The 27,944-nt window shown below is 36.1% G+C and overlaps 1 protein-coding gene across 1 annotated transcript; it reads left to right on the forward strand.

The window, feature by feature from the left end:
• Window positions 1–2,126: 2,126 nt before the first annotated feature.
• LOC150106632 (beta-1,4-glucuronyltransferase 1-like) lies at window positions 2,127–27,846 on the forward strand. The gene is made up of 3 exons (XM_090393444.1): window positions 2,127–2,181; window positions 14,065–15,213; window positions 27,631–27,846. Exons 1-3 carry the CDS (start codon window positions 2,149–2,151, stop codon window positions 27,844–27,846), a joined length of 1,398 nt encoding a protein of 465 aa, XP_090249570.1. The 5' UTR covers window positions 2,127–2,148.
• The last annotated feature ends 98 nt before the right edge of the window (window positions 27,847–27,944 follow it).

The raw sequence follows: 27,944 nt of genomic DNA on the forward strand, positions 1-27,944 counted from the left end.
AATACAAATACCAACGAATTTAATACGATTCTTCTTGCGTTTGGGATTCAATGGGACTAGACAGTACACTTCCTTCCATAAATTACAGACGAAACATCTGCAAAGAAGTATGTAGCCATGGATTCTTCGCTGAAGTTACACGTAGATGGAGACATAAAATAGGAACCTTGGTTTCATAATCAGACAGGTACTAAAGTTTTTTTTTTAGTTTTTTTTATTTCTGTGGCAGCAGCTGTTCGTGGTGGTGAGAACGAAAAAAGTATTCCTGTTATCAGTCTCCTTCTCTTTAACAAATCTTTCCACATATTGATTTTTGGATATCGCAAACAGCGACCAGAAGAGGGCTGTGAGATTCTGGAGAACAAGTGATTCAGTTAATATATCAGCTTGATGAAGAGTTATGATTGGGGGATGCCAGTTATTTAATGTGGCCCAGCCACGATCTATGTCCAGACGGTAACTTCTATGTTCAGTCCAATTCTAGTTGTGAGTTCTCTACTTTACGGCTCAGAAAATGAAGTACTAGAGTATGTTTTTTATGTTATATTCTCTGTCTCTCTCTCTTCTCTCTCTCATTACCACCACAAGATGCAATGTCACATTTTAGCTGAGTTCCTAAAAATTCCTGGGATGCTTCCTTTTCGTAACGGTAAAGCTGACAATTTTTTTATTTAGAAAGAGCTGGCTAAATTCCCATCGTAGTACCAGGAGACCATTCATATAAGAACTCAACTAAAAGGTGAGTTATCCAGTTTCGTACAGATGCAGAATGGTTTCACATTCTATAAACTTTATTATTCATACTGCGTAGTAAGCAAACCAACCAGAAAATACATAATTTAGGCATATTGTAATTCTTCAGTTTTAGTTGTGATACGCTTTGGCGTAACTGAAACAAACAATAACAAAAAAAAAAAAAAATTCAAAATTCTCTTCCCAGCGACATATTTCCGCTTTATGATTCAAGAGCACTGCTCCAGCGAATTACATTTTTTAAGTCCATCGCATTCTGCTAAATCTAGAACAAGAATTATCATTGCTTCTTTGGAACAATCTTTCTACATCTGAAATTTCTCGTATTTCTTAAAAATTAGAACCAATGCAAATTCAAATCCACCGTTATTAATTTTTTTTTCTTTTCCCATATCGTAGCTTACCATTGGGACTAGCTTTGCGACTAGAATTAACAGCCACTCCTCGTTGGATACATAACAACTCACTACAGTATGCCCAACAACCTTTCGTATTTGGGAATCTCTCATAAAAATGAAAAAAAAAGAGTTTTCGTCAATTTGATTAAATCTATCGCTTAATCAAATTAACAAAAGTTAATTTTCTTTCTGATAAAAGTTGGTACTTCAACGTTCCCGTGTAGATTCACTTGAGAAATTTTAAAACAAATTTCTCCTGTCGCTGGTCCAGCATAGTTTACTCAGTGATTTCTATAAATGCATTTACTATTCGGTAGTTACTGTGAATAAATTTTTTCACATTTAAATGACTTAAAACATCCTAAGTTTTGCACTCATTTTCTGACGATCACTGGGTTCTTAAGGAAATGTAAAATTAAAACACTAACTTCGAAAAAATGGCAATTTGGAAAAAAAAAAGAAGAAAGAAAACATAAATACATAATCAAAAACGAATACTTACTGAACTGAATATTGTTCTCTCTCTCTCTCTCTCTCTCTCTCTCTCTCTCTCTCTCTCTCTCTCTCTCTCTCTCTCTCTCTCTTTCTCTCAATCTTTCTTGTTTCTTCCTTCTTAGATTCATGCAAGAATTCAAAGACCTTGAGTGCTCATTAACGCCAAGCAAATCTTAACTTTGCTTTACTCAGATTAGAAACTTCCGCTTCGTGGGAGTTCTGAGATAGCCGAACGGATATATCGATGGAAGTTAATTAGCTCATTAACATTCTAAGTAATTACCATTTTAAATTTATGAATTAATTTTAATTACAACATGAACTTAATTAATTAGAGCATAAAGTTAAGTCCGAATGCGGTTAAAAAAGAGGTGATGGCTAAATTTTTCTCTCATAGAACAGTGGATAAGTGCGCGGAAGAGTTTGCCTGTTGAAGTGGATGCATCTAATGTGAATGGGTTTATTGTGAAAGAGGAGGTATGGCAACTGGTGCGGGTGCTACATGGCCTTCCTGGATGAGTTCTTGACTCCGTTTGTAAGTCTCCGATGATAATTATTTATATAAGTCACTGTATTATACGTTTAGTAGGACAGAAAACAAATAAATGAATTAGATTCGGTCAAATGAATTATAAATAATTATATTGAAATAATACATTTAGGTATATTCTCCTTCTACTAACTGAAAATGATTTTAAGTGCCTCAAGCTAAAAACCAATAAAACATTATTACAAAAACAACCAAACAGTCTTTTCCTACAAGTAGTGTCGCGCCTTCGTTAGATATTACACCGATGGTTAAATAATTCCAAAAATCCTCTAATTCAACAGAGAACTTTTATTTATATTTAGAAAATGTAAACACATTCTACTTATAAACATATTCCGCATATGTTTTATTTTATTTTATTTTATTTTTATTTTTGCTAGATGGATGAAGCAAGGATGTTTTTCATATTCTTCATGGCTGTAGCATTGCCATCTGCTACCCTCTGGAAAGTTTCCGCATACGACTATTGACTATTGATATTAATGGCTTTAGGGATGAAGCAAGATGCTTTTCATATTCCCCGCTATCTGTTAGGGATACAGTGAGGGAAAAATTTTATTAGCAGTTTGTTCGCCCTGAATGGGCATGGAGAGATTATGTATCGCTACAGGAAATTAAAATGGCTTTTGGTCTTTTATGTTTAAATATATCCGTTGAATCATAGTCTACAGCTTGCCGAACTAGATCGTTAGGGTGTACGGACGTTTTGAGGAAAAACTTTGTTGCTAAAGATTGTAGGAAAGAGAAAATATATGAAATAATCCCGATGAAGTTGCTGGGTTTTGACGAACCATGGGGCGTTTAGAATCATTCGTAAGCACTTGTTTTGTACACGTTGCTGTTTGATAATATTAGTATTGGAGGTATGGCCCCAGGTTAGAGAGGCGTAAGTGATTATGGGAAGAATCGTCTGCTGGTATAAGAGAAATTTGATTCTGATGTTTACCTTGCTGTTCCTGTTAATTAGGGGATAGATCTGAGCGATGGCTTTAGATGCCTTTGCACACGTAGTCTTAATGTGCTGGTTAAAAGTTAATTTTTTGTCGAGCACTACACCAAAGTATTTTGTTTCTGTCTGCCAGAGAATTTTAGTATTGAATAGTAAGACGTCTCCTGCAGGAGATATCGATCTTTTCGTGAAGAGAACGGCTGAGCTCTTTTAGAGATTTACTTGTAGTCTTCATTTGGAGAACCATTTCTCTAACTTTAGAAGGTTTTCTTGAAGCTTTTTAGTAACAAGGTGTGGCTGAAGAGGTCTGGATAATAATGCTGTATCATATAGGACCATGATGAGCGACATTGGGTTGTACGGAATGTTTGACATGCACATAGAAAACAGTAATGGAGCCAGTAAGGATCCCTGTGGAACTCCGGCCAAGATATGGCCGATGAGGTAGTACCATTTATCTTGACTTGCATGCTTCTATTCTGTAGATATGATCTAAATAGGTGTACCATTTTCAATGAGATACCGGCTGAGATAAGTTTAGGTAGCAATCCAGTGTCAAATGTTATCAAATGCTTTGGATAAATCAAGAAAAACAGCGCCACTGTATTGATGCCAGTTGTAACTGGTGATGATATATTCAACTATTCTGAGGATTTGCTGGGTAGTACTATGGTGTTGCTGAAAACCCAATTGTTCTTTAGGAAGGATGTTTAGTTCATTTACCGAAGCTTGAAGTCGTGAGAGGATGGCTTTCTCTGCAATTTTACCCAAGTTGGAGATGTGACTGATGGAACGATAATTTTAAGGCAGGTGTGAGTCCTTGCCTGGCTTATGCATTGGGATTACATCAGCCAGTTTCCAAATGGGAGGAAAATAGTGAAACCTCAAGATGAGGTAGTGATGCCATCTGGACTAGGAACTTTTTTGTTCTTTAAAATTTTTATGATATCATATATTTCAGCAGCTAGTGTGAGTGCAATATGGTCAGCACCGGTATCGGGGGGGTTTTAATGAGTGTCTGTGAATTTTATACAAGTGATTGTAGTCTAAGTTTTGATATGAAGGTTTACATTACTCTTCTAAATTTTTTTCTATGCCTTCTGCCTTTTCTATGTCTGTGTGAACAAGGCCAAGATCTTCTGCATATGCTTATTGCAGTTGTATAATTAAGTTTAGAAAATTATTATACTTGAATGGTGTATAATGAAAAGTAATCTTATTTCGGATTGAGTTCATTTACGTAGAAAGAAGTATTGTCTTACATTATTTTTTATAGATTTATTTATTTATTCATGTGGAGTTTCCTCCCTTTTCTCCCCCGTCCCTACTGGGGCGAGCTGAGTCCCCTCATGGAGGGTTAAGTATTTATGGCTGTAGATCCGTGTGTTCACGCGGCCGGTTTGCGGGATGAAAAACCCCAGATAAACTGAGGGGGGGGGGACCCTGCTGTCCACGCCCAAGACCGGCTAACTTGGCAATGGCAGAGGAAGATCCTTAAGCTCCTCACGTCGGCGATGGGAATCGAACCCAGAGCACTCCTTCCCCAGTCATATGGTTGCGAAGCGCAAAGCCACTAGGCTAACCGCGCGGACTTTTTATAGATGAGAAAATGTTAAGAAAAGTTTGAACTTAAAAGTACAAGGAGTTTAAGTACTTGCTATTTCTTTATTTATAAGTAAGATTTAATTTATTTCACGAAGAATATAAGGTTGGAAATAGATTTATTATGTAGACATTTGTACAACACTTTCTGTCACATGCTTTCCAAAGTTTGGATCTCTCTTATTTAGGCTTAAGACATTCCAAACCGGATGTAAGTTGTATATAAGGTACTGACAATGAAAATAGTAATGAGGAAACTATGACAAATTTTAAGAAACTTTTCTCGATTGCAGAGTTATTAAAGCTGTTTTATGGTGTACGAAATAAGGCTGTTTCATTCCTGGCCAGTTCGGATAAAACTGTTCGGTCTTTTAAGCCTTGATTTCACTGAGCAAGTGGGTTTAATGTTCTCGTTCAGCTTCACACCACGGTGAGGTACTGGTAGCCTTTCTGTATAAAAAATTCTCTAATCATAAAATACAGAAATAATTTGGGATAACAGAACGAAATGAAAGTAAAAAATTGGATATCAAAGGGAAAGAGAGGCAGAAGACCAAGGCAAAGATGGAATATATGATAATTGTGATTTTCAAATTTTGCGGTCTGAAATAAGATCCACAAAATTTGATTTTCCGTTTAGGATACTAAAAAAAAGTTGAAATCACTGAAAAAAAGTAGTAAATAATGTATTTTAAAATACATTACTTACTAGTGCAGTACATTAAAAAGTAAATCACCTGGAAAAACAGACTAGTCGAAGAACCCACAGTTGGTAAACATACTAAATATGATGCATGGGTGTCAATGTTTTAAATAATAATAAATCATTCAGGGAAATCAATTTTGCTGCGTATTCAAATACCTTTTTTTTGTGTATTTATATCGTCCAACAGTCGTTATACAACACGACATAATTTATTAGCACTTGTTAAAAATCACTTAAAAGCAAATATAAATGAATTTGAAATTTTGTTTATAAACTGTTTGTGACCTTCTGGTCAGTTGGCCTTTTATTTTTCTGGATGAAAAATCCGGAGGAAAAAATGTTTTCTAGAGAAAACAAAGCCTTCTACTTTGGTACGAGACGGCTAAGTCAACTTCAGATGGAGAGGAAAAACAGAAGATTTTAATTGAGTGTTGTAAAAACTTATAGAAAAAAAAACATATTACAAATTCATCATTATTTTCAGAGCCAAATAACTGAATCTGAAACTTAAAATGTTTACTTGACCGGAGAGCTTATAAGAATATAACCTTTCACATCGAAGTTGCCTTGCGCAGTATTGCACAGTTTAAAATAAAATAATTCTGTCCACGAGCCAATATTCGTCTTTTGTTGCTGCTTTCAATTAAAGTTACACATCCTGACGACTATGTTCCGAAATGGTGGTTCTCATCAGAGTTTCAATTCTCAAATATCATAATTGCCGAACTAACCAAGAGTTAGCACATATGAAAGAAAAATCTTCCTTACATGGAATTGCTATAGCATGGACAAAATGACGTCTTGCAGTTTCTGCCTGGTCTATGATGGGAACCAACGGTTTCGATCAGCTTCCAGTCTAGTAAAACTTGAAACAAAGCACGAATAAAAGGCGAGTATATGATCACGCTTCGTGTCTTTTAAATAGTGCAATATCTAGGCAACCCTTTGCCTAGATATTGTACTACTCAAAATGCCCAAGACTGCATTACCATAAGGTTCCCCATCTATTTCTCTTCAGTCCAAGATGGTTGAGTTGAGTCTTCTGTTTATGGAGTTTTGGCAATTTAACAGTTGACTTGCTATTATTCTGCTGTATTTCTCTAACTATGTCTGTAGATACATGTATAAAATTGTGACATGTTGTACCATCATTTTACATTATGGTTTAAGCCGATAAGAATACAGTTTGGTCGGCTAAATCCCAAATTGCCAGCCCATCCTCGTTCGTTCAGTATCCAGGTAGATACCTAACAGGATGCACCACGAGAAAGTGAGCATTGGATATTAGGTCAGAAGCCTTGGTCGGTTCTCCGCATTCCTTAAAAGGCTCCTCCTAGTTATACAGCTTTGATCCTTAACCAACCCATAGTTGTTTCGGGAGTTACAGTCAACCTTCTACTTTTCACTGTTCGTTCCCCCCCCCCTTTTCTTACGAGCCTCCGTAGCTCATTCTATATGGACGATTCCTTTTGGTTGAAAAGATGTTGGTTCGAATTCCGTAAGGATTTTTGTCAGGGCTTTTCAAGTGAAGGTTTGAGTTAGTTGATCTCATACGAAGGGGGACAGGATTTTCCCTTCCGGAAACTCAGTTTTTTTTTTTTTTTTTTGCAAAACATTCAGAACAAAACACTCAATTTACAGACAATGCAGTGGCCTGATAACCTTATTTGCTTTTACCATAAATCCAAATCAACCAACCCTTTATTTACATATTCAATGTTTTTATGAATTAAACTGAAATCGGAGTCAACAAAGCTAAAAATTGTAATTCATATTCCCGAAATGTCGATTATATTTTTTCAGAATTCTAACAGTTGAAGATCTCTGGGGAAAAAATATATTTAGACTCTTTCGTAGACTTCGGATTTGTAAACGTCGGGTGATAAACTCACTTTATCGGTAATAATTTTCCCATAATATAGTGGGAAAAAAATTCCTAGAAAATTATTTAAATTATCAATATATTATTTATTGTTTAATTTTAATGGGAATATCCATACCCCAGAAAGGTTGTAAAGTTTTCGTATATTTAGTGTAAGCAGAGATAAGGGCTAGATAATCCCGAAACTCCAATCCTGAGAGCAAACAAGGAACTTTTTTTGAGGACACTTACAGACCTCCAATAAACGGTGTGGTGGTCTCACAAGTGAAGAAGAAACTATCTACCACTTAATTAGATGCGTATTAGAATTATGGATTAAGAAACTAAGGGGTCAATATGTTATCTTTTAATTAGTTGATTCTCCAGCAGGTCGGCGAGATGAAATGAAAAAAAACTTTGTATTATCCTGGCTAACTCACCTTCAACAGAAAATCCATTATAAAAGTTCATCACGTCCAAGATAGAATTCGGAACAAGATCTTTTCCGCCAAAGAGTAACGTTCTGGAAACTTCCTGATGCATTACTATCGAGTTCTGTCCAGTACTATCTTCTGGAGAGATTTGAAAACCCGCTTCCTTCTGTCCCCTTGAATCGAATGGGGAAGTTCTAGGTCTCCACAGTATTCTTGATATGCACCAAATAGTATTACTTATATTGCACGTAAGACAGATGAACATAGAAGAACTACATAGACACTTCAGGACTCTTGTAAACAAGGTAATGTTTTAATGAGAGATGAATGTCATCTACAGCCTTTAGGGCCTAATTGGAATGTTCTTCAACTAGGAACATCTTTAATGCTGTTTTCGCAAAAGCCCTTTTGGTTGAAAAGAGCTACGTTATGAGATGGCGTTAAACGACTGGGATAAGGTATTCCTTATTCTTCAATGGCTATGTTGGTCTTCTTGTTTGCTTAAATTGTAGAAAACATTATTGAGGAAATGGCATAGAACAGGGAAACCGAAAAGAATGAAGAAGGGCTAGTAAGTCCATATTTCTCGCGTGTAATGCACATAATATTTTAACATTCTTTTAGATGCTCATCTGAGAGAAAAAAAAAGCCTGCAACGAAAAGTAAAAAGAATTAGTTATCAGCTAATTGTACTTATCTTCGCTGTCCCTCTTCCCACTCCATGCGTGAACTGGACCATTATCGTGTCACGCTACTAACCTCTGCGCCATGCATAATAATTAAGCAGAAAATACAACACGCTGGGCTTTGTAGAAACAATAATAATCTTCAGCGAGTATTACATTCGCTATTGGGGAAAGAGAGTCTTTAAAATTAATTGCGATCGGGATGCCCAGTTTTTTAACTGCAGCAAGTATTGTATTCTTGAAATAACTAACGTCATTTTAGTCCGACATTAACTGTGCCTTGACTTCTCCGTAACGCTAACGAAGACTTTCTATGCAATCATTAAATCTTTCAGCATGAAAAAAATCACTTTCATAAAGGACGCACTCGAATCTCATAACTCGTGTTAGATTTCAAGACCTTCTCAGCCCACTCTAACATGACGAATTGATTGCATAAGTCTCCCAAACCTAACTAATCTGGTAACCAAGCAACAAATCTCATATCACTTTCATTAAGGCACGCAATCTAACATGGAAACTACAAGCAATAACAATTGCAATTTTCCATTATTCATATTGTTATTTATCAAGCATAAAAACAGAGCCATAGAATGAAATTTAAGTCAGAGAATTTAGATAGAAACAGCTTGCGTTTCTGAGATGAAGCAATACTTGTAAGTGCATTTAATTCCCTTTTATTAATCTGATCTTTTCGTGTGTTCCACAAAGGAACCATAAAACGAAATCTTAACACTGCTATCTAAAAACTCAAGGCTGTATCACATCCGAATCATTTATTTAAAAGGGAACTTGTATTTCACAAAGCACTTTACGAAAAACATCCACCATTACTATAAATGTTTTACACACATTCAGAGCAGTTTACAAAAAACGTGTGAGACATTGACACCATTAATATTAATCAGTCGTATACGTGATCGCAATGAACTAACAAGAGAACTTTGGACCACTGTAATGATGATGTATTGATTTCATTGATCTTTCGGCGCACCGTTAAGCTTTCATGTGAGAAGCAATAAAAGAAGGAAGGTATCCTCCTTTCATAAAAGCCTTCAGTCAAATAACTTTCCATTACTGTCCATGACCTTTTCGGATAGTTAAGAGGTCCATAGGTACAGAAAAAAAGGAACAATCTCTTGAAGTATTTCTAGTATTCATTTAACTGATTGTGCAGAAAGGAATTGAAGGAAACTGAATCAATCGATAAATTCTATAGACATTGTAAGCCACTATCAAAAGGACACGGAGTCACATTAATCGTGTTATGATGATTTGCAAAAACTCACTGTCCTATTACGCGGTGGCCTTCCATTTATTCCAATTACGGCACTCAAACTGCAGTTAATGTCTAATGGACTGTTGATTAGCGTGATAACTGAATTTCTTGCTATCATTACATTGCATCAACCAAATTATGAGATCATTCACATTATCTCTCAGAAAGTTCAATGCACGCTATAGTAGTTTTTGAAGTGAATCTAATTAGGGTTACTACACCTACCGGCCACTGAATTAGAAACCTTCATGCAAATGTACGTAAACGTCACTTACGCAGCGTATATGCACAATACTTGGTAACGTGCGTCATCAGATGTTCTAGGTGATTCTTTAAGAATGTTGTTGGTCAGTAATCGAAAACAGTGCTGATTGCAATGGAAAAAACAAAAGATCTTTCGTAGTTCGATAAAAAGATTAATGTGTGTTCCCGTCAGAGCTGACTGGTTTCACAATAGGTGAAATATCCTGGGTGTTTAATCAGTGGGAAAATAACCCACATTGCTTGTCTAAAAGGAGTAACTATAGTCCTAAGACAGTTTTCAGGAAAGAGATCGCCATCGTCTGAAAAGACTTGTACGGACCAACAGTGTGTGTGTGTGTGTGTGTGTGTGTGTGTGTGTGTGTGTGTGTGTGTGTGTGTGTGTGTGTGTGTGTGTGTGTGTGTGTGTGTGTGTGTGTGTGTGTGTGTGTGTGTGTGCGTGAGTGCGTGCGTGCAGCAACTGACCGAAGCATTTAACCCCTTAACGTACCAATTAAAAATCAGAAAGCGGTCGTTAACGCCGTTGGCAACTTTTTTAACTGCTAACTTAAATGGCGAGATGGACGTCAATCCCTTGGATTTTTATCCCTTCATCGCTAGATTGTGATTATTGATAGTGAGAAATTTTTGAGCGCGTGGCTCGCCCGAATTAGGGCTGTGTAGAATCGTTTGAAGCGATGATCAGAGCTGCCTTCGGGCATTTGTGTCTCCATCTGTCGTTTTCATCATAATTTTATGAATCACGAATGAGTTGGCTGGGATGGAGTGATGCCTGGGCGAAGTACTTTGCAGCAGTCTGCTTGAGATACGAAGGTATGTCTGGCATGTTTCCATCTTGGTGGAGGAGAGCATTCCTAACAAACCACGGAGCGTTGAAGATCATTTGGAGGCATTTATTTTGTAGTGCCTGTAGTCTTTTGATGTTGCTGGGGGGAGGTGTGGCTCCATGCCGGCGATCCGTACGTTAGTATGGGTCTGATGATTGTTTTGGATATTGTTAGTTTGTTTTCTGTACTGACTTTGCTTCTTCGGTTGAGTAGCGGGTAGAGTTGAGCTATTGCTGAGTTGGCTTTGTTGCAGGCATGTGAGATGTGGGGATTGAAGCTGAGTCGGTTATCCGATTTGTTTCCTAGGTATTTTACTTCTTTTTGCCATGGGATATCAGTGTCGAACATCGTGACTGCTCCGTGGTAGGTTGTTTTCCTTCTTGTAAAGAGTATGGCCGTGCTCTTGTCGGCATTGACATCTATTCTCCATTTCTGAAACTATTCTTCAAGATTTGTTGCTGCGTCTTGTAGTCATTGTGTGGCTAAGTGTGGCCTGAGTGATCTGGTCAGTATTGCCATGTCGTCTGCATAGAAATTTTCAGTCTTTCAGATAGGATTCTATGATTTTGGCGAGGTTTAGTGGGTATTTTGCAGCTATTAGTTTGTGGATGAGAGCTTTGTGCCATACTTTATCAAAGGCTTTCGCCACATCCAGGAAGATTGCACCTGTGTGTTGTTTCCAATTGTATCCAGTAGTTATGAATTGTATAAGTCTGTGGACCTGTTGGGTTGTGCAGTGGCCTTTGCGAAATCCGAATTGTTCTTTTGGGATTAGGTCGATCTTGTCCGTTTCGTTTTGTAGGCGGTTCAGAATTATCTTTTTCGCGATTTTTCCCAGATTTGATAGGAGGCTGATAGGTCTGTAGTTCTGGGAGAATTGAGATGCTTTTCCGAGTTTGTGGATGAGGATTACATCTGCCCGTTTCCAGTGAGTGGGGAAGTAGTTGAGTCTTAGCATCGCGTTGATGATCGCCACTAAATGCATAACTGTTTTATGGGGGAGTGCTTTTATGGTTTGGTTTGAAATCTCGTCAGGATCTGGGGCCTTTCTGTTGTTGAAGATTGTCTAGCGTCTATATTCGGTTGTATTTATATGTGAAACCAAAATTCAAAATCAATTTTGGTACAATAAACAAACGACATGTCACAGACGTGTCAAGGGATTAATAAAGGCTGTTCCTCACCCATATATCACAGAAATATGCCCAGGGAATTGAAGAGGATTGATATTGGAGGTCCAACATGGTATTGAATAAAAGTTTCTAAATTATTGTCCCTATGCGTAGTTGGCTAAGGATGGTATAATCTTTATTATCCGATGTGAAAATGTTCACACGATCTGTAACGAACACTGCATAATTTGATATAGAACACACACACATTCCGGCAAGATATGATTCGATTTGACTATTTAAACAGTTTAAACAGTGGTTAGACGGCTGTTTTTTTTTTTTTTTTTTTTTTTTTTTTTTTTTTTTTTTTTTAAATGGGACATAGAGAAAGCAACATTTTAGCTAATTATAAGTCCTCCAAGTACAAGACAGTTCATTCAAAAATAATCAATTGTAGAATATTATAGAAAAAAAAATATAACGTAGCAAAGATTGTTATTATAGACTACGTGTTCCCAGATGTCCTTTACTAGAATGTTGCAAGAATGTCAAAAACTATCAATGAACAGATCGTAAATAGCATAATTGCTAAATAAGCAAATGTAGAAGTAAATAAAGAATAATAAAAGAGAAAAAAGAGAGGAAGAATATTATTGTTGAATGTCGAATACTTTGAGGCATTCAATTAAATAAACTCACGACCAATTATTAGGTTGAACCTTGTACAGACTGTAGGGAATATGAAAGTCATAGTTTGGGTTATATTTTGGAAGAATAAAAAGGTCTAAAAAGGTCTTCGTGCACACGTTTAAAAGGGTTTAATGCACTTAAATCTATTCGATGTTCAAAGTAAAATAATATCATTATGTCACTAGATATCTACAGAAAGAAATAGCTTCAGCAAATAACCACGTTATAAGAGGAAGATGGATTTGACAGATAGCTGAGTCATTGAAAAGCTAAAGTTTCTAATTTTTATAGAAGAAGCAATATATTACCTCAACGAGAAGTTAGAAAATTTCTTTATTTAGCAAAATATTTCAAGATAAATTTGTTTCAAGAAAATTAGGAATCGCAGATGGTAGTGATCTCCTAATTTACATATAATAGAGACCACCGGATTGTCAAAGACTACCACAGCACTGTATGAAAAAAAAAAAAAGAAAAAGAAAAAAAGAAAGGTTAAGCATGGGGTATTCTCTTTTAATGGGAGTTATTGTGCCATAAAACATATGGCACAAAGACCACAAGAGAAGACAGATCCTTTTTCGCTTCCAGTGTACAAATGCAGCAGATGGAATGTAGGGGGGGGGGTTAGTGTTTTAACGACATGGTTACGCTCACAAATATTTACTCTCATGTATCTCAAATAATGGTATAGTTTTATCTTGAAGGCAACATCTACTTTTCTTGTATTTACTTCTTAATTCTAGTATACCAGAGAGTAGCTTTATTATGGCGTAATATAAGGCGGGTCGAGTATGGAGTCTATTATTTTCTTCACCGAAATAGACTAAGGAATTTCCATTTTTTTTATGGGGCATTGTATGTCGGTAAACAAATGACGATGACAGAATATGACTTAAGACAGAATGATGGATGGAAGAAATTTCTTTTTTTTTTTTCTAAATTCTAAAAATTCGGATACCTTTTGATGTATAAGGTGCGTAACTGACAGTGATAGATGAATGACTCTATTACCGAGGTTACACTTAATCTTCTTGCAACGTTTTAATTATAAATTTTAGTATTAGCTGTTGATAACTAAATGCATGCTTCTTGTTACTATGGTAACATTCTGAAATAGCGGTAAAACAATTAAAGGTACTTTTCCATGGCGTGTATCTGTCACAGAATTGTAATAATTGCACGATAATTGCTTGGGTTTCCTAACACCTACAACAGAAAATGAATCATGAGATGTGACCCGAATCGCTAAAATACTAAATATATCCAAATGCATTTTACCTTTACAGAGACACGTTTGCGCACAACATATCCATCATATTTCCAAATGATATGAATTGAAGATTAATACAATGTATATTGTAGTTATTTATTAAGTCTGGTCTAATTGGTCGACTGTTTTCAATCCCTAAAATATTAGAAATAATTCTCTGCATACTAACTTATTTTCTTTGCATATTCCAGGGTCGAAGGTATAAGATGCGCTGTCCAGGGAGGTTTTACATGAGATACACCTCCGTGGCCATCTACGTTGGTGCTTTAGGCCTCTTCACTATCTGTAACCTCATGGGTATGACGCTGATTCAAAAACATACCAACAAAAGTATCAATGAAGAACTTCCAGTGCGTGAAATATCCAAACAGACTACTAGATTACCGGGCGAACAGGTGAAAATGGAGAAACTGAAGAAACTTTCCATTGAAAATATCCTGAAGAAGTCCGGATTCTTTTTCAACGAAACTTTATATCGTACAGACTCCAAAGGAGTGTATAAGATTCATGACTTTGTAATTACGGGAAACGAATGGCGAACCTCATCACAAAAAAGCCACGTTTCATTAGCTACTCAGTCTTCCGTGGACAGACTCCATTGGCTTTTAGAAGTGGCGAAATCTTGGAGAGCTCCAATCTCTGTGGCCGTATTTGTACCAGGAGTGGACTTTTACATCGCTAAACTGTACATTTCATATTTGCGAATATGTTCTGATGCGATTCGTGAAAATGCATCCTTCCATTTTCTATATCACCGAGATATGGCTCCCAGTGAGCAGACCTATTCCCATCATACCATGGGTGGTTGTGAAACTATACACGAAGCGTTGCCTTCTCTACTAAAACATCGAAACAACAGCTTCAAAAGATGGTGGCAGCAAGCTCTTTATCCCCAAAATCATCTACGTAATGTTGCACGCGAGGGATGTCATACCACTTACCATTATCTCACCGACGTAGACATTATACCAGTACAGGGATTGGACAGAAGTTTACAGGTGTTCCTTGCGAATCCACATTCCTCTGAATGTCTAAAATGTGCCTATGTGGTTCCTACCTACGAAATGGCCGAACATCTTCCGATTCCACGGACCAAATACGAATTAATGCAAAGGGTCAAACTCAAGCAGTGTCGACCTTTTCATCTTAAAATTTTCATTCACAACCAGTTCGCCACGAATCATACCGTGTGGGAGAAAGTTCCCGACCATGGAAAAGTTGAGGCCGCCTATAAAGTCACCAATTACGAATTCTTTTATGAACCTTTTTACATAGCTAAAGCAGATGTACCACGCCATGATGAGAGGTTTATAGGATATGGGTTTACAAGAAATACTCAGGTAATAATGAATTTATTGCATTCTTTTATTTTCGTTATTTACTTAGATAAGTGTATAAGGAAGTGTATATAATCTTATTACAAATAACCATGAACTTGATAATGAAATTTCAGCTAGAATATCAGCAGGATGGAAAATTGTTAATCTTTATAGACAGATATTTAAAAGCAATATACCAAACTGCCTAAAATGAAAGATTCTACAGCCAATGTGTACTCCCAACAATGACCTATAGTAGCGAAACCTGGAGTCTGACTAAAAAAACTCAAAAATACAAAGAAACATGGAAAGAGCCATTTTGGGAATACCACGGTTAAATAAAAAGAATAAAAGTTGGATAAGGAAGCGAACAAAGCTAATGGACATAAAAGGCAACGAATGACATCGATGGAACATGATGAGAATGTCTGACAACAGATGGCATGGACACCAAGTTATCGGAAACTAGGTAGACCAGTGGTAAGATTGGACATTGAGATAACAAGTTGTTATGGACATTTAGGTGGAGAAGTGCACAAGACCGGCCGAAATGGGTATCCGGAGAGTTCATCGAAAAACAGTTAGCCGAAAGACAATTCATCGAACGCAATTCATTGAACGACAATTTATCGAAAAAGCAATTCGCCGAATAATCAATTCATCGAAAATCATTTCATCGAATAACAATTAATCGAAAAAGCAATTCCTCGAAAGGCAATTCCCCGAAAAAGCAATTCACCAATCAGCAGTTAATCGAAAAGACAATTCATCGAAACGCAATTGATCGAAAAACAATTCATCGAAAAATCACAATTCATTGAAAATACAGTTCACCGAAAAATGAATTATAAGGCATGTGGGGTGAAGATGTGTGTGTGCAATTTTTTTTTAATTGTTTTGTGAGGGATATATCTTTCAGGTAAACTACTATACGGTAAACTACTATTTATCCGACTTCGTTCGGAAAGCGATTTTTTGCGGGGCATACTGGTTGCAGTGAATGATATCCACTGAGGCGGATATAGTTGAGATGTTAAATGATTTCATCCTCGTAAAAATAACATCCTACAGAACTTGAGGTCAATGGGGAGGGAGGAAGAACACTGATGGTAAGTGAGTTGGAGGTATACATGAGGAATTAAGTAAATTCGATATCAATCAGCATGTAGGACTTGTTGATATATCAACATGTGTCTTTGCGATATCTCAAAAGAGGAAGTCACTAGTGGTGCGGTGAAAGGACCAGTTGAAAGTAACTAGCTGTAGGAGGGGGGGACTGAAAAGTTTTGATAAACACCTAGAACAAAAATGATGTTAAAGCATTCTGATAAACCACAAGGAAGACCATATCTTAAAACCCTTTAACACCTATGTTTGCTGAAATCGTAATAATTATTGTTTTTCATTTAGGATATGTAAGAAAACATGTTAGTGGTTTGAAGAAATTGGAAGACACAGAGGTGCGGGCGTCAGGTTTTTCGTGCTGCAAGAAAAGTCTGCAACTGAGATTCACCAAACATTGCGTGAGAATTTAGGGGACTGTGCCTTCCAGTATAACCAACAATTGAAAGCTGGGCATCCTGGGCTGGAGACCTTCCTCAGCGATCACACCTGAAAACTTCGATGCAGTGCATCCCATGATCCTTGATGAACAAATGCCAGCCAAAAACATCGTAAAGACTCTGGAGACATCCAGGAAACAAGTTGGTGTCATTATCTACCAAAATCTGGAAATGCAGATATTCTCAGCAAAGTGTCCCTAAAGGTTTGAATGCCGACCAAAAGAGAAAACATGTGCTGTCATCTCAAGGGCTTTTTGATTATTTTGAGAAATCAGGTGCAAAATTTTTAGCTCGCATTCTGATGAAATATGGCTTCTTCACTATGATATAGAGAACATTTTAGCTCGTATTCTGACCCGTGGTGAAACATGGCTTCTTCACTATGACCCAGAGAACGGTTTAGCTCGTATTCCGACCCGTGATGAAACATGGCTTCTTCACTATGACTCAGAGAACGTTTTAGCTCGTATTCTGACCCGTGATGAAACATGGCTTCTTCACTATGATCCAGAGAACACACAACAGTAAATGAAGTGGAGACACAAAGGTCCATGGCCAAAGAAGATTCGAACTAAAAAGTCACCAGGGAAGGTTCGTGCCATTGTCTTTTAGGATACGGATGGTGTAATTCTCACCAAGTACTTCAAAAAAAGGTGAAACTGTTACAGCAGCTCTGAAGGAATTGAAGGAGGTACTGAAGGGAAAACGTTGCTAGAAACTAAGCAGATGCGTGTTGGTTTTGCAGGACAATGCACCTGCTTATGAAATCCAACAGACAATATACAACTTGGGATTTCAATATCTACCTCAACCAGCATATTCACCAGACCTAGTCCCAGGGCAATATGAATTCTTATGAATTCAACAAATATGAATTCATATTTGCAGCTGAGGACGGGTTTGTGCGAAAAGGGAAAGACTTTTTGAACAGAGGATTCGAAATGGCAGCATCGTTGTAACAAATGTATAACAGTAGCATATTTTGCCGCTACTTCCCTTTAAAAAAAAAAAAAAACTCTTTTAATGACGTCTTAAACGCCACGCTGTTAAGATAGGCTTCAACATCTCTGATCATAAATTCTAAATAGCAATATTAGCTAATAAAAATTCATAAGTTAATGAAAAATGATGATAAACTATATTTTTTACAGAAAGAGAGAGAGAGAGAGAGAGAGAGAGAGAGAGAGAGAGAGAATTAAGCCTTTAACACTACATTCTTTTAATTATTATGATTTTCAAAAATATATACACTACAGTGAAGTTTTATTATTCGTGATGAATAATATTATTGAAGTTTTATTAGGTAAAAATTTAACTACCCATGCATATACTCATCAGTATTCTTAGCCTAATCCTCCCCGTATCAAATGCAATTACTTGCTTTCGAAGTTATTCGGGAGATAAGTGCATGTGGCACTCCTGTCGTTGAGGAATAACAGAAACAGGAGTAAATAAGTGAAACGTGATTGAAAAATCTTCAGAAATGATTTTTTTCAAGTTTTCCAATATTTTTACTCTGAATTCCTGTATATTTTATTATTATACTGTGAAAAATATTTACATCAAAGATTCAATTTATTATTATTATTATTTAAAAAATTATTATTATTATTATTATTATTAGTAGTAGTAGTAGTAGTAGTAGTAGTAGTAGTAATAATGATTAATACTATTTCCCCCATTCTCCTCAATATAATGATTGTTGGTATAGCAATGCTACTTTACTAAGGAATAATTATAGAACAATATGGACTCTTACTGTCTTTCTTGTCCGATAAGTGTTTCCTGTCTGTATATATGTGTGTTCATGGGACTGATTTGCCTATTTCCAGGAGGAAAGCCTAGTCATCTCCGTATTAGGCCTACTAACTTACCTTCAGTTGAAGAGGACTGATAAAAATTATGCGCCTCGTACATTTATTAATGGGCAAATTTTACTCGGATTCGGTATTTGAAACTTTTACAAAAAATTGTCGAACCGTTCCAGTTTTCAGTTCAATTATATTCGGGGCTACAAAGAAAAGTGTCGAAATTATGTATTACAATAACTCGCTGACTTAGCAGAAGTTTTCAGTACAACTAACTGTCTACACGGTTCGCTTCCAAATTGATCACTTTTATCATGACATTTCCGTAAAGAAGTTCCGAAATGATATTAACAATTCCGCGCTGGCTGAATGAAATTTTTCATTTCAGTCGGACTAGAGTTATTGGGACAAAATTTGGTAGAATGAAATGTCTTCTCTAAAGATAAATCGCTATCTACACAAATGAAGCAGGATGTACACTTACATTAAATGTTCTAAAATGCAAGAAAACAATTATTACGTTTCCATGACCACTTCCATATGTTGTCTGTATCATGAGTAACGTACCGCATTGTTACTGAAGATTTTTAAACAATACTTTGCAAGAAAAATTACTTTTCGATTAATTATGAAAGAATCCATCGAAAAATTTTCGGTGAATTATGAAAGAATCCATCGAAAAATTTTCGGTGAATTGTTTTTTCGACGAATTGCATTTTCGATGAATTGGTCATTCGATGAATTGCCTTTTCGATGAATTGCCATTCGTTAAATTGTTGTTCGATGAATTGTTTATTCGGCGAATTGCTTTTTCGATGAATTGCTATTCGACGAATTGTCGTTCGATGAATTTGCCTGTAACCCCGAAATGGAAGACGTATGGAGAGGCATTCTTCAAGTAATAGGCCAAAGAAAGCTGTTGATGATGATAATTTTATTAAGGATAATACAGTAATAAAAATTTATAAAAATCTTCATTAATGGTGGGTATATATGACGTTTCCAAGCCATTTAAAAATAGAATAATGAACAGTTTAAATTTTGAGGCAAATTTTGGAACATTTGAATCAACATTTAAACAGTGTGACATTTCCGCTCCCGTTGGAAAGTTTCCGAGTTTGACAAAAATGACATAATCCGGCCGGCCTGGTTGGCTGAGTGGTTAGCGTATCCGCTCGTCAGCTAAAAGGCTGCGGGTTTGAATCCCGCTGTGTGATTGTCGGTGAAAGTACTAGTGGTGGTAGTCGGCGGTAGATGGCGTTGTTGTTAGATGATGAAGGTTGGTGGAGTAGTGAGACAAATTGTTGTAGAGTAGATGCCCTCCTTCCATGAGTCTTTGGACTCCCTGGAGGTGTGATGTAATAATAATAATAATAATCCCTTATAAGTTATTTCAACCGGTTTCATACGGATATGGCAGGATATATGTTCTCCCTAAAAGGTTTTTTTTTTATTCCGCAAATAGACAAAGCGGCCGAGTACACACGCACTTAGCAGACATAATAAACTAGCATAATAGCATTAGTTTCCTCGTAATAATTCCCATCAATTCTAATACCAATACGAATATTTGTAAGAAATTTTAGGATTACAAAGCGCATGAGCAAGGAGTAACTCGCTTAGTTTCATAACTGGTGAAAGCCACTGCATAAAGTACAAGGGAGAAATATGACTATAAATGATTTCACTTATGGGTGCATTTGAATGGAGTTGACTGATTTGTGTGACTTGACATGTTATGAGATACTTCGACAGGCACCAGAAATGCAGTGGATTCTAAAAGTTCCTAATCAACCGAAAATGAGTTAGCTGGTGTTATACGAAGATGGAAGGAATTTTTATCCTCCTGCAATCTTGAATTTACATTTATCTGCGTGGTTTGCCAAGTCGTTATGGATTTAGTCCTCTATTTAATCCATGTTTTGAATGTTTTGTGATTGTATTTAGGTGGTATATGATTTTTATCGCCCTGTGTAAGATCACCACCATTGCTACTGGAGGACAGAAGTGTCCTGAATGGCAATGTTTGTTCTCTTAAAAATCAGCCGACTAGAAACGAACTTGTGTATTGATTTGGTTTCATCTATGGCAGATAACCATATCGAAGAAGACTGTGTTCTACAGTTGTATCGCAATGACGGCTAATTAATTAAATTTAAAGAGAATTTAATTAAAATTTGTCTGAAGCTGGAAAGTCTTCGGATTCACTTGAATTGCTACAACAAGCTTATTACACCATATGTTTACAATAATTGGGATGTCGTCAATGAACATGCAAAAAACGATTGTCACACAACTCAGATGTCGAAAGAGTAACACATTTAGATAAACATAACGTGAAACTCTAGCGAAAAATATAAACACAAGGGCAACAAGCCTGGTTCGCACTGTAACTCACAATAAGGATCACCGTCTTTATGCGATTATTCAATCAGAGTGATAACTATTTTTTTGTCTCTCAAAAACTGCTTTAATGATAGTACCAGCATAATGTGAAGCTGAAGTGTTGGCATCATATTCATGCTTAGCTCCGAGTGATTTTTGATTCCTTACAAATTTTTGTAAGGAGTCAGAAATACTGTAAAATCTACAGTATTCCTGAAAGATCGAAAATTGAAAATATCTCTTCATAAAAGCTTACTTTTACTTTGAAGTCAGTGGGATTACATCACCTCAAGATCAACATCTCATCATTTATCATTACTCTTACTTAAATGTATTCTTTTCCTTCATTCTTGTTTACGTTATAATTATAAAATTGAGCAAACTTTATCTTATCTTTACTTGCCAGTCACTCTTTGTCATTCGTTTTTCCCTCACTTCTTTTTTTCCCTCTTTCGTTCTCTTCATTCTATATCACTCTATTAATTACAATACATAATGTATATTATTATGATACTCATTTTGTCAAATATATGAACAGTAATATCCTTATAAATGCCAGTTAATGATATGATGATCTGTAAAGAATAATTTGTAAAAAAAAAAAAAAAATGCGAAGCGTTAAAGTACAATAGTTGATCCCTCTTGACAGCGAAAAAGAGGTATCAGACAGATATGAGCATTTAATTATAAAATTTCAAGACACGCTAGCAATGTCGACATGGAGTTGGGACGTGGACGACTGTAAGAAACAAACACACATTTCCGGTACATAATCCGGCGTTCGAATCTAGTCGCGGCTAGAGGAACTTTTAGCCAGCCAGGTTGGCCGAGCGGTTAGCATATCCGCTCTCCAGCCAAAAGACTGCGGGGTCGAATCCCTCTATGGGCTTGGATGTTTGTGATTGTCTGTGGAAATACTAGTGGTGGTGGCGGTCGGTAGATGGCGTTAATGTAGTTGGTAGAGATAGTTGTGGAGTAGCTGTCCTCCCTCGATGAGTCTTTGGACTCCCTGGAGGTGTCATAATAATAATAACAATAATTAATAGTTTTGCAGAAAACAATGCATACTCTAAGAAAAGCTTCTCGTTGTCTTTGTGTTTATAACTAGTCTTCGACGGGCAGATCTGGATTGAGTTCTGCATTCTAAGATTGCTGATCAGAAGATAGTAAAAGAGATCCGCATAATCGTCTTTTTTCACAGCTTTACCTTTTTGTTCTTAACAAAATTTATAAACAGTAATTCATGTTTGTAATTAGTAACTAAATAAATAGATACAAATTGAGACAAAGAGAAAAAAATTAGTGACAAGCCAACTGGATATAAAGACAAGGATAGGCATACTAAATGACTGCAGCAGTTAGCTACATTATCGGAAATGGGATGGTTTAGAATTAACAGACTTCGGTTCATTGTGTTATTACAAACTTCCATAACAATCAATCGGTTCGTGCGACTGCAAAACACGGAGTTAACCATTATTTTGACATTAAAAGGTATAAATATGATAATGAAAAGAAATTCAAGAAATAGTTAAACAAAAACTGAAGAAAAGATTTAAAGAATGCTGAAATTAAAAGAATGCTAATACACAGGAGGAATTTACAATTCCTCCTGAGTGTATTAGATGAATGTAGCAATCACGAGCACTGAACGTCCATATCTATAGAACTCCCGAGCATGGAAGAAATGGTTTCCAAGGAAGGATTGCTGATTACAATCAAACATCGCTCCAAAATAATGCTTTGAACCTACTTTCGTGATTGATAAGAGTATATAATTGCAAAGCTGTGGTATAGAGTGATTAATGAGCAGGCATTTTTGAAATCATATGGATAAGATTGGGTGTAATCTGCCAGGAAAAGTATCTACTAAAATACATCATAAATTCATCTTCAAAGTGTGAGAAAAATTATAAATTATTATGGGAATACTTTTCTTGGTTTACAGTTTTCGGAAAACATAATACATCTATTGATATTTTGGAAAATGCAAAGTTGCATAATTTCGCTGTAGAGGGTCTATGGAAACGATCCATTTGAGTATAAACATAATAATAAATACATCATGTCGAAATGCAAGTGTTGTGGAGACAAATAGTGAGGAGATATGAGAAAATGGCTAGCACAGATTCCCGAACATAAAATCCAGAACGTTGATCTCAATCAACTTTCTGGATTTTAGGAAAATCCAGAAAGTTGGTTGAGAGCGAGAACTACACATCCATTTTCACTACAGGAGCTGACTTTCTTGACAATGGGCGAATGAGTCAAATCACCAATGTCGAATTATCGACATTTGATGGAAAATCTCCTCAGAAGAGTTTCATTTGTTATCTTGTCCAAAAGATGAATTAAGATTCAAGGTGTTCGTATAATATTTTGCAATGCAGTGTATAGCTAAAGAATTTTGGTGAAATATTACAGACGCGGCCTACAGGCATCTGTGAAGAAAATTAATTTGAAATTTCCTTACTCTAAACAGATAACTAACAGTAGTTTGACAGGTTTACCAAGTAGAAACTATCATTGTCAGTTATGATTTTATTTATACCGCTAATAAGCAATTAGGCAATTTACCTTAATCCTCCACAAACTTTTCATGGTCTGCTTATTATCGGAATGTGAATCCTGCAAAAAAAGAACACATCATAAACAGGGGCGAATTTTATGCCCTCTTTACGTAGTGCCTTTCTTTGGGGAATAAAATACAACAAAATTTATAAACATCATAAAACGAAAAACCGAAGAAATTTATATTATTCCATTTTATTTTCTTCTGTGTCTTCTTGAGGACCATTGTGCAGAAGCCACAGACAAGTTGGGAAAATAACCAACTGTACCGGAGTATGCATATTTTTACCCTAGGGGTCAACACGGGAGAGTAGTACTTGCAGCCGCCGTGTTAGAGTTCATGTATCTTCGAACTAGAAAAGAAATTTAATGTAAGATTTTTTTTTAATTAATGCTGCCATTGTTTATTTTGTGTGACGTAGTGCAATTCGAAGAACGACAGTATCCCCTTGGGTGGTAACACCTAGGTAAGAGTTGCTGTGTCTGCGCTAAAAGACGCCGTCATTCTGACATGGACAAAAAGGGAAAAAATGGCTGATATGCTTATTTACTGAATTGTTGCCTAAAGATTACCTACTTTCAGCTTGCAAACGTAAAATCAGCTGATATTTCGCTTTGATAAAACTCATCAATCTCTTCTGTCTCATTACATCCATGCAATTTTACCAGTCTCTTTGCAGCGCTTACAGTGCGATAGCAACATGTTCATTTCACTGCGTGTGATACACCCAAGAAAATTGTAGGAATATCCAGTATCAGAATCACTATGGAAAAATGAAGACCATCATTGTAAAAATTATCTCAAGCATTTATTTGATGATATCTTCGAAGTTTCTAGTAAATGGGAACAAATGATGCATACGTAAAGTAGTTATTCTTATCGGAGAAAAGTGAACAGTCTCCTAAAGATGCGTCCGCGTTTTTGTTTTTTATCGATTCAGTCTCTCTCTAACAAAGATCTAGAAGCTTCCATTTACTCTCTCTCTCTCTCTCTCTCTCTCTCTCTCTCTCAGTGAGGGCCTTTATAAGATAACTAGCTGACTGTGCACGAACACCAACATTCTCTTGTCTATCGGTATTTTTTCCCCAGTATGGAGGATAAATCAGAAAGCACTATTTGCTACTTAAAAGTAAAAGAATCTCAAAAATCAGGATAGTTATCAAATGAAGTATTACAAACCCAGTTTTTATGAGGTAATTCAAATCACGAATGGCTCCTGAACGTACAGTATAGTCAAGTACGGGTTCTTAACTCATACTGACGAAGCACAAAACAATGAGCGCTTAGGTTTGTATAGAATTGCCGCAAAAACAATTAGAAAGAACATCGGATGGCAATGTAGGTTGTCTCTTAAATGTGTTCTCAGTCGAATTTGTTTGAATCGTGTGAGACAAGCCAAGTTCTTTAAGAGGAGGAGAAAGCAGACGGGTTAACGGAAAAAATAAGAAACGATTATTATTTTTTTTTGTTTATTCGCGGGATTCAGTAGAAAGCGTATGGTTTGCTAGAAAGTAAAGTTGGCCACCGTCATTTAATTCATCTTCAGGAATGGATTGTAGCTAGTTAGCAAATGTATTCTAATTCGCAAAACAAAATGGAAAATAATCAAAATAATAATAATGGTGATTAGTAATAGCCAAGAAAAGATTTGTGGAAAACAAATGCAGAATATTAAACATTTAAATGATAGAGAATAAGGGAATCAGTGTGTGTGTGTGCGCGTGGTCTCGCAGATATATTGCTCTACTTATGGTAGAATTGAAGAGGCTTAAGAAATATGTTTGGTTACTAAAGCGTCGTTTCAAAATTATCGTACTAAACTATCGTACTTATATCGGTGTGCTCTTAGGTGGGATAAATATGTTTTTCTACTGCAGCACTTTTTAAGTGATCTTAGTTATTCTATTTAAACAATCCTTTTAATATCAAGAAACGAATCTAGAATGAGTCTTATGTACTGTTTATGTAAAGGCGTACATAAATCAGAAGTCAATCGTAAACTGAACGCACACGTTTCGTGCTCTGTCTGTAGTCATTCTTAGACCTTCCTGAAAACAGGTGAAAAACGCATTGTCTAAGCAAGCTTTAGTGATTGATGGAAGTTATTTCAACTTGACTATGTTACCATTATATGTCTGGTTTAATCCTTTATCCAAGTGTAAGCAAACCAAGTTTGCACCTGAAGTATTTTGGACTGGAGCAACTCGTGGTAAAGGTGGAGTAAGTTCTGATCACTTGCCTTAGTATCTCCCATAATGCAAAGCACATGTCCTTGCCATTCTAGGTAGTGGCCCTTCCCTTAATGCATAGCATTATACATGTCCGCAAGGAGATGTGCTTTGCATTATGGGAGATACTAAGGCAAGTGAGAACTTACTCCACTTTTACCACGAGTTGTCCCAGTCATGAAAATACTTCAGGTGTAAACTTGGTTTGATTACACTTGGATAAAGGATTAAATCAAATATATAACTGGTAAGCTTTAGTGATTGCTTGGAACACCCACACATATAAAACTGCTGTTTTTATTTTCTATCAAAGAAATAGAAATAGCAACCTAAATTTCTGCACTGAATAATGTAATATGAAAAAAAAAAAAAAAAAATTACGTATAATTGCCGTGGAGACGTGTAACCAAAGCACGAATGGCAACTGTTCATTGCGGCCATTATAAAAAGTATTAATAATATTATATATCATATAAACTGTATATAGTATTATAAAGATATAATATTTTTAATTTAGAAACATTTTTTTACAATGTAAACTTTATTACTTTAAATCATTATAAATATATAACCAACACCAAAATAATAAATGTTATCGTATAATATGACTAAATAACGATAATTATCATACTAATAAATGTGATAAAAGCACATCAAAATTTAGTATCTATGGGCAGCAAAAGTACAAATGTCTAACTTGCAGTTTTATATTTCTAATCCATCCTATTTCGTCCAATGAACGTGTCAGGCCTGACTTGTCACGGCCAAATATCTCGTCTTCTCGTGAATCTTAATAATGTCAATAGGAAGGTTACACCTATTTACACTGTGTTGTGCTTTGGTCAGCTTGTCTGTTCTGTAGGATAAACATCCTGAGTTTCCTGGAGGTGGACCTCGTAAAATGGCCCTTTTGTATTATGAAGTGGGATCTTTTCAACCAAAGGCGTCGTTAACAGCAGTCTTTTCTGTATTGCTACCGACTGCAATGTAGAGAAGTTCGAATTACTAAACCGATCTTTTTTTAATAAGAGGGAGAGTGCGATATTTATTTAATTATGGAATCACTCAAGTAGCCATAAAATGAATGTGACCAGAATGTACTTCTAGTAGGAATTTCATGTGATGATAAAGTGTGAGATCAGAGCATATTATCACTACATAACACTATATACTAATAACAGTAGAAAGGATGTTGGTTAACTGGTTGTTTACGAATGTACCAAAGGATGAAAAGCAAGTATGTCATCTCTATAACCGCATATGTGATGGGACAAAAATGTTCCCCGATCATTTTTTGCAATTTGTCCAGATGTTTACATAGAAGAAATGTTCAATATGGTGAACGGTAGAAGTTAGTTTTAGGGTAGACAGAAGGGGAGTGTACGAAAAAAAAAAAGTTGGATAGAATCGCTCAATAGCGTGTTAATAACATCATTTGCTATACAAAAAAATTGAACGTTTTTTTTTCTTCCTGCTACCTTTATTATATATTCGACATTAGGGACCCGACCCAAGACGATAGAAACATCGCACTACTATTAAAGATCGTTCCGTGCCGATTTCTATTCCGTGATAACGTTTTTGTATAACCATGTACTGATATACCTTAGTGGCTTTCAGCAGTATTGATCTGGTTCCAAGAACTTCCCCTCCAGTCTTTGTAAGCCACTTAGTTAACAATTAACGAACAGTTAGCGGAGCGTACGAGGGAGATAAGAAAGACAGATATGAAAAACAGTTAAAAATTAGTAGTAAAACTTTTCAAGGCGAAATTGAAGCGGACTACATACGAGTACTAACTTGTTATGCAAGACAATTGTATTTTATATTTTTTATCCTTTATTAACGATTTGACATCTTCAAGTCAATTATTTTATTTCTAGGTGTACGAGATGCACCTTTCGGGATACCAGTTTTGGGTCCTGAATCCATCATTTGCTGTCCATAAAGGGATGCAGTCATCAAGACGTGCCCGAGGAGCGTGGAGGGAAAAACAAAATTTGATGAACGGAAAGAGATTCGTCCACTTTGAGCGTGAAATGATGCGAAAGTACAAGATAAATGATAGGAAGAAAAAAACGTCAGTTCGAAATAAATAAATGATGTGGTTCCATGAACTACTCTGTGCTTTTTGTTCATCTGAAAAGTCTTGTCATTACTTTACCATAAACCCTCACTTACCCACACAAAATGTGAA

The sequence above is a fragment of the Typopeltis vanoorti genome, chromosome 5 (genome assembly GCF_054136105.1).
Source record: "Typopeltis vanoorti isolate ZY-2024b chromosome 5, IOZ_Tvanoo_1.0, whole genome shotgun sequence".
Lineage (NCBI taxonomy): Eukaryota > Metazoa > Arthropoda > Arachnida > Uropygi > Thelyphonidae > Typopeltis > Typopeltis vanoorti.